This window comes from Anomaloglossus baeobatrachus, chromosome 3 (genome assembly GCF_048569485.1).
Source record: "Anomaloglossus baeobatrachus isolate aAnoBae1 chromosome 3, aAnoBae1.hap1, whole genome shotgun sequence".
NCBI classification, from domain to species: domain Eukaryota; kingdom Metazoa; phylum Chordata; class Amphibia; order Anura; family Aromobatidae; genus Anomaloglossus; species Anomaloglossus baeobatrachus.
Window position 1 is genome coordinate 361,745,130 of NC_134355.1, and position 12,163 is coordinate 361,757,292.

Genomic DNA, 12,163 nt, shown 5'->3' on the forward strand with positions numbered 1-12,163 from the left:
GCCCGCTCCCATTAAGTTTTGTCAATTTTCAGAAAAATTAATGGAGATGGTGTGCAAACGCCCAAAGTCGTAAAAATACTGCTCACTTGCAAGTCGGACAAAAATATTGTGACATTTAATGTTTTGCGGTTTTTTTTGTCAGAGTTTTAGTGCAAACTGCTTAATGAATCAGACCAAAAATGTGTTGTAAAGCATTTAAAATGTTGTTGTTGTTTTTTTTTTTTTATAAAAAACAATAAAAGGGCTTAAGCCCACTTTACACGCTGCAATATCGTTACCGATATCGCTGGCGTGTGTACCCGCCCCCGTCTGTTGTGCGTCACGGGCAAATCACTGCCCGTGGCGCACAACATCGCTAACACCCGTCACACGGACTTACCTTCCCTGCGACGTCGCTGTGGCCGGCGATCCGCCTCTGGTTCGTGCGGCGTCACAGTGACTTCACACGGCAGCCATCCAATAGCAGAGGAGGGGCGGAGATGAGCGGCCGGAACATGCCGCCCATCTCCTTCCTTCCTCATTGCCGGTGGACGCAGGTAAGGAGATGTTCGTCGTTCCTGCGGTGTCACACATAGCGATGTGTGATGCTGCAGAAACGAGGAACAACCTGCGGCATGCCCCACCAACGATATTATGAAAAGGAGCGACGTATCAACGATTTTTGACGTTTTTGCGATTGTTAATCGTTGCTTCTTGGTGTCACACGCTGCGATGTCGCTAACGGCGCTGGATGTGCGTCACTAACGACGTGACCCCGACGATATATCGTTAGCGATGTTGCAGCGTGTAAAGCACTCTATAGTCAAACATCAGTTTGTCACCTACGAGTCCATATTTTTCTATTATAGTTTATGGAGATGTTCACATGTCTGTGTCCACGCAGTCTGCACAAAATTGCGGAGACATGTCTGATTTTGAGCCGAGTCTCAGATCAAACTTAACAATGCAAGTCTATGAAAAAAATTGGACACCATCCGTGTACTTTCCAACTGTTTAATGGGAAAAGCTTGAGAAATCTCCATCAGGTTTTTTTTTTTCTATTTTAATGTGGGGGAAAAAACTGATTAAACTCTGAGGGTATGGGCACACAATCCGCAGGAGCATGCAGCGGCCCGTGCAGGCGATTCGGGTTCTGGGTGCTGCGGACCTTCGCTGTGTTCTCCCTGAGGAGAACATTTTGCGTTTCTGCAAGCATAAACTGACATGTTGCGGCTTTGTAAGCTGTGCTCAGGTCAGTTTACACTGCAGAGAAAAGAAGCACAATGGGCATGGCATTTCTATAAATCCCATACACTGTGCTTCTACTGTACAACACAGCATTTTGGACACAGCGAAAACCTGCTGCATCCTAAACACTGTTATCCCTGATCGTGGGCTCGTGCCTTGACACTGATCAAAAACACTGGTATTCGGACCATTTTTTTTGCAAATTAAAAAAATCACTGGCAATGAATGAGGCCTCAGACAGATTTTTGGTTAATGTAACTTAGTAAACAGCCCCCCTGTGCACATCATAATTTATGAGACTTTCTTTGTTCCATAGAATACTTGTTTTTAGGGAGAGTTATTTTTCTGTTTTGATCGTTCATATTGTATGGGAAAATGGCAGTACAACAACTTCTGTAATATGTAATGGACCATATTTTATGTAATGGAAGTATTTGTGAAGGTTGCGTCTGGCGCTGACGTGTGGGAAGTAACAGCAGGTTTTCTAGATTAGTAATGTTTGCTGTAGGTTATGTGCCTGGTATCTGTACAATAATGTGAACAGGTAGGATTCCCTGGCTTATGTCTGGCATGCTTGGCCTGTCCATTACACTCTGAATTGTGCCGCACAGCACACAGATATTTACATATATTTATACATTCAGATATGTAAGACACTGCTGTGTTTAAATGATTGGACCTGTGTTTCCCAGCTGCTAGTTTCAGTTCATACAGTGTGAAACTATACTTTCCGATTTTCCTCAGTAGCTTTGCCAAATGACTGGTTTATCTCTTTTGCATGCCTTTCCTGCCAGGGACTTTCCAAAGTCTTTGTGTTTAGAGGAACTATGTAGAAAGCTAACAATAATGAATCTAATTTAAATGGAACGTTTCATTAGATTCATGCTACCCAAACCACAAGCACCATTAATCAAAGCCTAACTATCTGAATGTGGCCAGGTATCAGTTACTACCAAAATCTGCTGCGTTTCACGGTAAAACATACTTTCTTTTTCGCTCCTAATTGGGAGACCCAGACAGTGGGTGTATAGCTACTGCCCTCTGGAGGCCGCACAAAGAACTACACTTAAAAGTGTAAGGCCCCTCCCCTTCTGGCTATACACCCTCCCGTAGGAGTACAGATTCCTCAGTTTTAGCTTTGTGCGCAAGGAGGTCAGACACGCACGCATAGCTCCATTGTTTTTAGTCAGCAGCAGCTGCTGACTATATCGGATGGAAGAAAAGAGGACACATATAGTGTCCCCAGCATGCTCCCTTCTCACCCCACTGTATGTCGGAGGTGTTTGTAAGGTTGAGGTACCCATTGCGGGTACGGCGGCAGGAGCCCACATGCTGATTCCTTCCCCATCCCTTTTTACAGGGCTCTGGGTGAAGTGGGATTTACCGGTCTCCAGGCACTGAGACCGTGCTCCATCTACAGCCCCTGGAGAAGATGCTGGATGGAGCGGAGTACATCAGGGACATGGCCCTGCATCCTCAAGGTACTCTGTGTCCCCGTGCAGGCGCTCACACCGCAGCTTGCTGGGTGTTGTAGTGCGCCGGGGGACATCAGCGCTACGGCGCTTGTGCCAGGCCTCATTCAGCTTCGCTGAAGCAGGCACACTAGCGGGAAACGGTCGCGCCGGCCGCTGGGACTGCGGCGCGGCTGGCACTTGTGGTGCGCCGGGGACTTCAGCGCGGCCCGCGCTTTTACGGCGGCCGCGCTGATAACTCGAGTCCCCGGCTTTTGCGGCCTGCTTCCGCTCGTTCCCGCCCCCGGACCTGCCAGTCAGGAGAGGGGCGGGACGCTGGCCACGTCTAGGAACGGTCATGCCGGCCGCTGGGACTGCGGCGCGGCTGACACTTGTGGTGCGCCGGGGACTTCAGCGCGGCCCGCGCTTTTACGGCGGCCGCGCTGATAACTCGAGTCCCCGGCTTTTGCGGCCTGCTTCCGTTCGTTCCCGCCCCCAGACCTGCCAGTCAGGAGAGGGGCGGGACGCTGGCCAGGGCATCAGCGCTGAGGGCTGGAGTCGTTTTTACATACTCCAGCCCTCACAATCGGCACAGAGGGGACACTGTTCCCGCACTTTTGTTTGGGAACTCCCACGGACCGCCCCTCTCCACAGACGCCGGCAGCCATTCCTGCTGACACGCTGAGCTGCAGAGGGGAGCCGGGGAGACCCAGACAGGGAATCTGCAGCCTCTTACCCGCTATTCAGCGGGCGGTAAGCCCCCTCTTGTGCCAGTATTATTCTTAGTATTTTGTTTATACAAATACTTTGTATTGCATAGCGCTGGGCGCCCTTTGGCTATAGACTCTCTCACATTGCAGAGAGCCAGCAACATGTCGTCCGTAAAACGCAAGGGTGCCAAGGCACAGACATTATATGCTTCCTGCACCGCTTGTGGGACTTTTCTACCAGCAGGCTCCACGGACCCCCATTGTGTGCAGTGCTCGGCCCCTGCGGCGCTTGCACAGTCGGGACCTCTGCTGGACGTGACCCAGGGTGTACCACCTGTGAATGCTGTCCAGGTGACAGGAACTGAGTTTGCAGCTTTTGCTGACAGAATGTCTCTCACTATGTCACAAATTCTTGACACATTGCGAGCTAGGCCTGTACTTCAGGCCACGGACACTGTGCAATCATTGCCCCCTGGTCCCCCTCAGCTCCAAGCTCCGGGACGGGCATATACACCTCAGGGTGAAGACTCTGACTCGGACGATGGCCCCGGGCAGCCTAAGCGGGCTCGCTATGACGGGCCTTCACATTCATCTCAATGGTCAGAATCCCAGCGAGATGAATCTATGGGTGATGAGGCGGACGTAACTGATCAGGATTCTGATCCTGGGACCGCTCTCAATCTAGATACACCTGATGGTGACGCCATAGTTAATGATCTTATATTTAACATCAATAAGATGTTAAATATTTCCCCACCAGCTCCTCTTGTGGAGGAGTCAGCTTCGCAGCACGAGAGAATCCATTTCAGATACCCTAAGCGTACTTTAAGCACTTTTCTGGACCACGCTGACTTTAGAGACGCAATCCAGAAACCCCACGCTTATCCTGAAAGGCGTTTTCCTAAACGGCTTAAAGATACACGCTATCCTTTTCCCCCTGAGGTGGTCAAGGGTTGGACCCAGTGTCCAAAAGTGGATCCTCCAATTTCCAGGCTTGCAGCTAGATCCTTGGTTGCAGTTGAAGATGGAGCGGCACTTAAAGATGCCACTGACAGGCAGATGGAGCTCTGGCTGAAATCCATCTATGAAGCGATTGGAGCGTCATTAGCGCCTTCTTTTGCGGCCGTATGGGCACTCCAAGCTATCTCAGCCGGGCTTGCGCGAGTTGACTCCGTCACACGTGCATGTGCCCCGCAGGTAGCACCATTGACCTCGCAAATGGCGGCATTCGCGTCGTACGCGATTAATGCTGTTCTTGACGCTACAAGCCGCACGGCAGTGGCGTCAGCCAACTCCGTTGTTTTGCGTAGGGCCCTGTGGTTGAGACAGTGGAAAGCAGATTCTCATTCCAAGAAGTGCTTAACCAATTTGCCTTTTTCTCGTGACCGATTGTTTGGAGAGCGTTTGGATGAAATCATCAAACACTCCAAGGGTAAGGACTCATCCTTACCGCAACACAGACAAAACAAACCCCAACAAAGGAAGGGTCAGTCTGGTTATCGGTCCTTTCGAGGACCGGGCAGGTCCCAATTCGCCTCGTCAAAAAAGACTCAAAAGGACCAGAGACGCTCAGATTCTTGGAGGTCTCAGTCACGCCCAAAAAGGACAGCCGGAGGAACCGTTGCCAAGACGGCGTCCTCCTGACTTGCGGTCTCCGATTCCCACACCCGCGGTCGGTGGGAGGCTTTCCCACTTTGGCGACATCTGGCTGTCACACGTCAAAGACCGTTGGGTGAGGGATATTCTGTCTCACGGGTACAGGATAGAGTTCAGTTCTCGTCCGCCAACTCGTTTCTTCAGAACTTCTCCACCACCAGACCGAGCCGATGCTCTGTTGCAGGCGGTGGCCGCTCTAAGGGCGGAAGGAGTGGTGATCTCCGTCCCGCTTCAGGAACAAGGTCACGGTTTTTACTCCAATCTGTTTGTGGTCCCAAAAAAGGACGGATCGTATCGGCCCGTCCTGGATCTAAAGTTGCTCAACAGACACGTAAAAGTCAGGAGGTTCCGGATGGAATCCCTACGCTCCGTCATAGCCTCAATGTCTCAAGGAGATTTTCTAGCATCAATAGATATCAAGGATGCGTATCTCCACGTGCCGATCGCACCAGAGCATCAGCGTTTCCTACGCTTCGTCATTCACGACGAACACCTACAGTTCGTAGCGTTACCTTTCGGTCTGGCAACAGCCCCCCGGGTCTTCACCAAGGTCATGGCAGCAGTAGTAGCTGTTCTGCACTCGCAGGGTCACTCGGTCATCCCGTATCTAGACGACCTGCTTATAAAGGCACCCTCTCAAGAGGCATGCCAACACAGTCTGAAGGGGACAATTCTACGGCGGTGGCTTACATCAACCACCAAGGGGGAACACGCAGTCGCCAAGCTTTTCAAGAAGTCCAACGGATTTTGACGTGGGTGGAAAGCAGAGCGTCCACCATATCCGCAGTTCACATCCCAGGCGTGGAAAACTGGGAAGCAGACTTTCTCAGTCGCCAGGGCATGGACGCAGGAGAATGGTCACTTCACCCGGACGTGTTTCAGCAGATCTGTTGCCGCTGGGGGACGCCGGACGTCGATCTGATGGCGTCACGGCACAACAACAAGGTCCCAGTTTTCATGGCACGGTCTCACGATCACCGAGCACTGGCGGCAGACGCCTTGGTTCAGGATTGGTCGCAATTCCGACTCCCCTATGTGTTCCCACCTCTAGCATTGTTACCCAGAGTTCTCCGGAAAATCAGGTCCGACTGCCATCGAGCCATACTCGTCGCTCCAGATTGGCCAAGAAGGTCGTGGTACCCGGATCTGTGGCATCTCACGGTAGGCCAACCGTGGACACTACCAGACCGTCCAGATTTGCTGTCTCAAGGGCCGTTTTTCCATCTGAATTCTGCGGCCCTGAACCTGACTGTGTGGCCATTGAGTCCTGGATCCTAGCGGCCTCAGGTTTATCTCAGGAGGTTGTTGCCACAATGAGACAGGCTAGAAAACCATCCTCAGCTAAGATCTATCACAGAACGTGGAAGATATTCTTAGCGTGGTGCTTGGCTCAAGGGTTTTCTCCCTGGCCATTTGCATTGCCAATTTTTCTTTCCTTCCTGCAGTCTGGGTTGGAAAAAGGTTTGTCGCTTAGCTCTCTTAAGGGTCAAGTCTCCGCGCTATCCGTATTCTTTCAGAAGCGCTTGGCACAGCTTTCTAAAGTACGCACGTTTCTCCAAGGAGTTTGTCATATCGTTCCTCCTTACAGACGGCCATTGGAACCCTGGGATCTGAACAAGGTTCTCATTGCTCTCCAGAAGCCGCCTTTCGAGCCTTTGAAAGAGGTTCCCCTTTCTCGGCTTTCACAAAAGGTAGTTTTTCTTGTGGCGGTCACGTCTCTTCGAAGAGTGTCCGAGCTAGCGGCATTATCTTGCAAATCTCCCTTCCTGGTGTTTCACCAAGACAAGGTAGTACTGCGTCCAATTCCAGAGTTTTCTCCCAAGGTGGTTTCTTCCTTTCATCTCAATCAGGATATCACCTTACCATCTTTGTGTCCGCATCCAGTTCACCAATTTGAAAAGGGTTTACATCTGTTGGACCTGGTGAGAGCACTCAGGATTTACATTTCTCGCACGGCGGCTCTACGCCGTTCGGATGCGCTCTTTGTCCTAGTCGCTGGTCAGCATAAGGGATCGCAAGCTTCCAAATCCACCCTGGCGCGGTGGATCAAGGAACCAATTCTTCACACATACCGTTCTGCTGGGCTTCCGATTCCATCTGGACTGAAGGCCCATTCTACCAGAGCCGTGGGTGCGTCCTGGGCATTACGGCATCAGGCTACGGCTCAGCAAGTGTGCCAGGCGGCTACCTGGTCGAGTCTGCACACGTTTACCAAACACTATCAAGTGCATACCTACGCTTCGGCAGATGCCAGCCTAGGTAGACAGGTCCTTCAGGCGGCGGTGGCCCACCTGTAGGAAGAGGCTGTCTGACAGCCCGTTCATGTGGTATCTTTTTACCCACCCAGGGACTGCTTTTGGACGTCCCACTGTCTGGGTCTCCCAATTAGGAGCGAAAAAGAAGAAGGGAATTTTGTTTACTTACCGTAAATTCCTTTTCTTCTAGCTCCAATTGGGAGACCCAGCACCCGCCCTATTTGTTCTTAGGGTTTCGTTTTTTCGGGTGCACATGTTGTTCATGTTGTTTCTTAAGTTCTCCGATCGTGTTATCGGATTGAATTTGTTTTTGAAACTGTTATTGGCTTTCCTCCTTCTTGCTTTGGTACTAAAACTGAGGAATCTGTACTCCTACGGGAGGGTGTATAGCCAGAAGGGGAGGGGCCTTACACTTTTAAGTGTAGTTCTTTGTGCGGCCTCCAGAGGGCAGTAGCTATACACCCACTGTCTGGGTCTCCCAATTGGAGCTAGAAGAAAAGGAATTTACGGTAAGTAAACAAAATTCCCTTCTTTATCAACCAGCCAGGAACTATATTTCAGCTGACATCCAATTTGGTCCCCTTCAAGCTTCTCTCCACCCAATCCAGTTTATTGACAGGTCTCTCCCAATGACAGCTCTCTGATATATGTGGACAATCAACTGGAGCAGGGATGGCAGAAGCCAACTGGGGGACCACATAGGACTAGTTTTCAAAATATGTGTTCTCTGGTACGCCACAGCTTTTCAGAATCAAACATACCTGGATGCGATTGCGCAGCCAGCTCCGCTGCCTGTGGTTGGTGCAGCTTGAGTTTAATGTTACCTTTCAAGCACCACTCCAGCTGTTGTGTTTTTTTTTTTTTGTTTTTTTTTTACCACTGGCGTGGTGCTTTAAATGTAGCTCCCCTGCCTCCTTTTTTATAGTCACCCGCTGCCTTCTTAATCTGTTTCCAGCATCGCTCCGGGCAGTCACCTGTGATTTATGACCTGCCAGTAGGTCCAGTGTTTCATGGAGGTCACAACTCAATGCATATCTGAGAGCCCCCTTTCTGCATCTCATGGCATTTGGAGCTTGTGACGTAACGTCTGACTTCCAGCCAGTCAGAAGTTATAGTCGCCAAGATGACGTCACAGGACCCGAGTGGAGAGAAAAAGGATGACGCTTCCGGAGGGTAAGTATATCGAGCTGGACACTTAAGGCCCTGTCACACACAGAGATAAATCTTTGGCAGATCTGGGGTTGCAGTGAAATCATGGACATATTGTTCCATTTGTACACAGCCACAAACCTGCCACTGATTGTCCACAATTTCACTGCAACCACAGAACTGCCACAGATTTCTCTATGTGTGACAGGGCCTTTAGGCTATGTGCCCACGTGTGTGCGCTTTGCACCGCAGCGTAACATTACTGCATGTCTGCTTCAGAGCGCAGCTGAAAAGCTCCGTTCTGAAACTTTGCCGACTGCAGAACTTGTGCGCTCTGGATGCTGCCTCTCCCTATAGACAGAATGGAGACAGCATGCAAAGCGCACAAAATAAGTGACATGTTGCTTTTTAGAACGCAGCGATTTGGCAGCATGCAAATCGCTGCATTCTAAAACGCAACGTGGGCATGGATTATGCACAATCTTCATCGATTCTGCAGGGGACGCAGGACGCATGCATTTACGCTGCAGTGCAGATCGCAGCGTATCTGCATGCAATATTCACACGTGGGCACAGAGCCTTAGAGTTAAAGCACCACTCCAGTGGTGAAAAAAAACAACTCTGGAGTGGTGCTTTAACATTAACAATCATCTGCCATGGTTTTACTTGCAATGATATTATTCACTCTATGAAGAGCACAATTATGGTGATACAACAGTTATAAAGTTTTATTCATATTTTGTGTGCAATAAATTTTCTGTTAGAGTATGGCGACATAAAAACAAAGGATTTTTTTTCTAAGAGTCATAAGTGAAACTTTTTTGTGAATGGAGCTGCATGAGGGCTTATTTTTTGTGGGACAAGATTTCTGTTTTTCTGTGAAATAATTTTTGGGCACATACAACTTTTTGATCACCTTATACTTATTTTTAGCAGGAGGGATGAACAAACCCCACCTCCACTCAATAATTTTGGTATTTGTTTTTTGCATTTTTTCCCACTGAGCAGGTCAAATAATGATAATGTTAGATTACAGGTCAATATGATATGATTATAATTTTCATTCTGGTGTAGTTTTTTGTATTTTTTTTCTAGCATGGAGTGAGCGCTGTTAGTCAGAGGGAGCAGCGGGCTCACAGTCCCAGGGTGAAGGTGCACTGTCTTTTCTCATCCCCAATGGATACTGGCACGTTTTAATAGGATGTGAAAAATCAGTGCAGTGACGGGAAGCAGTTAAGCAAACCAGATGCTTATTTTTCATTCCTAGCATACTTTATAAGTTATGCATGAAATGTGTGGGAAGTTTTCTTATGGTTTCTGCATATCATGAATTGTGCTAAGTTCTGTTCTCTTGCATTTCAGCTGTGAAGCGACTTATGAAAGAAGCGGCAGAATTGAAAGACGCAACAGATCATTATCATGCCCAGCCACTAGAGGTAAAACATACAATCCACCTCAAACGTATTTGAGCAACAGTGTTGAAATAATTTATTATTGTATTTTTTTTTGGTTATTAAAAAGAATCTGTCACCAGATTTTTGCCACCTAATCTGAGAGCACCATAACGAAGGCGCAGAGATCCTTATTCCAGTGATGTGTCACTTACTGGGCTGCTTAGTGTACTTTTGATAAAATCACTGTTAATCAGCAGTAGATCATCATTAGAGGACTACTTGGCATGCTGCCAGGTAGTCCAGCATATTCATGAGCTCTGCATAAAGGTGGTGTTACACACAGCGACGACGACAACGACATCGCTGCTAAGTCGCCATTTTCTGTGACGTAGCAACGACCTCAACAGCGACGTCGCTGTGTGTGACACATAACAACGATCAGACCCCTGCTGCGAAATCGCTGCTCACTCCTGAATATTCCAGGTCATTTTTTGATCGCTGCTATCCCGCTGCGCCATGATGATAAGCTCAGCATCCTTGTGTTTGACACCGCAGTAGCGACGGTCGCGACGACGCTGAAGGCAGTGACGTAGGACTGAAGGCAGGACAAGGGCGTGTTTTTGCGGTGTATTTTGCAACGCCCCTACGACTCCGATTGGTGGTTACAACAGCGTTCCGATTGGGTACCTTGCCGAAGGCATTACAGTGATTTCATTCTTTAAGTTCCATTCTTTGTTCCACGTAGTAGACTCAAACTGTGTGTTGAAAAAGCTCAGGTAGAATGAATGAAAGCACTACTGCGTCTTCCTTTGTTTGGCACGGTCACCCAATCAGGTGCCGCTGTAGTGATCACCAATCGGAATAGAGGGGCGTGAAAAAAGGCAACACAATAGCGCTGTAGCAATCACCAATCAGAACAGAGGGGCGTGAAAAGAGGCAATGCAAAACATGTCTAGGGGTAAACACCACGCCTCTATCAAGGTCTGAGTCGTCGCATAGCGACGCGTGTGACACCGCACAACGACCGTCGAGGTCGCTATGATCGCTGCTCCGTCGCTGCTTAAAATTACATGTTTGACAGCTAACTAGCGATCATCTAAAGTCGCTGTTACGTCACAGGAAATGGTGACGTAACAGCGACGTCGTTGTCGCTGTCTTGTGTGAACCCAGCTTAACTGCTGTATCTGCAGTAAAGAAAACATTGATTTTTATCAAAATGAAAGCAAACAGCTCAGTAAGTGACACATCGCTGGAATCAGGGTATCTGTCTCTACATTATGATGTTCTCAGATGGGGTAGCAAAAACATGGTGACAGATTTCCTTTAAGTCAAACTTATTAACAAGAAAAAATCATGCTAAAAATTGTGTGCAACGTATAGTCCGTAAGTAACTTCCTATGATCAAGATGAACATTGACACAGTATCCTTCTTTATCGCTGAGAGAACTGGTCTCTCTCCTCCTGCCTGACACTGATCAGTCTGATTGGAGCAGGGCAGGAGGGAAAGCTACCAGGACCTTCTTGGCCATAATAATAATAGTTTATTTATACAGCATATTTATACAGACATATTTTGCAGCACTTTACAATTAAGCATGGGCATGTACAGACAAAAACAAAAGTAGCACAGTGTTCAACAGTGACAGGAGGAGTGAGGGCCCTGCTCGCCAACTTACAATCTACGGGGTCATGTGCACAGTCACATTCCTGAAAGGGAAAATATGCTTGTGTGTGTGTGTGTGTGTGTGTGTGTGTGTGTCTGTGTGTACACACATTGAGCACCATCAGCGAGTTTTACACTTGTCTATAACCACCAAAAGAAGAAATTTATATACCGTGTAAGAGAGTTTTACTACTTTTTTATTGCATAATTTAAGCCTTTAATATCATTTTATAATTTTTTATTGTTAAAGGACAATCTGTTTGAATGGCACTTTACCGTCAGGGGTCCACCAGATTCTGATTTTGATGGTGGCGTTTACCATGGTAGAATTGTTCTTCCACCAGAATATCCCATGAAACCTCCAAGTATCATTTTGTTAACAGTAAGTCAGTTCCTCTTCCAGATTATTTCACACCTGTTTGACTGGTTTGGATTCTTGTTTATGTATCATTCTTATATTATTACGTTTTCTATTTGCCAGGCTAATGGTAGATTTGAAGTTGGGAAGAAAATTTGCTTGAGTATTTCTGGGCATCATCCTGAAACATGGCAGCCATCTTGGAGTAGTAAGTGCCTGTTTGCCTTCACACAATGCTAATAATTATTTAGCTTAGAATCAGAATTTTACATTTATTTTCTGGTGAAATTTCTGCAAAAA

At 48.0% G+C, this 12,163-nt stretch overlaps 1 protein-coding gene across 1 annotated transcript in view; it reads left to right on the forward strand.

Annotated features, from left to right (window-relative positions):
- UBE2J1 (ubiquitin conjugating enzyme E2 J1) overlaps window positions 1-12,163 on the forward strand; it is a 74,695-nt gene that overhangs the window by 11,212 nt on the left and 51,320 nt on the right. Inside the window, exons 2-4 of the mRNA XM_075340136.1 lie at window positions 9,811-9,884; window positions 11,756-11,887; window positions 11,987-12,071. Coding sequence (XP_075196251.1) covers window positions 9,811-9,884; window positions 11,756-11,887; window positions 11,987-12,071 — 291 coding nt within the window. The remainder of the gene's footprint in view (window positions 1-9,810; window positions 9,885-11,755; window positions 11,888-11,986; window positions 12,072-12,163) is intronic.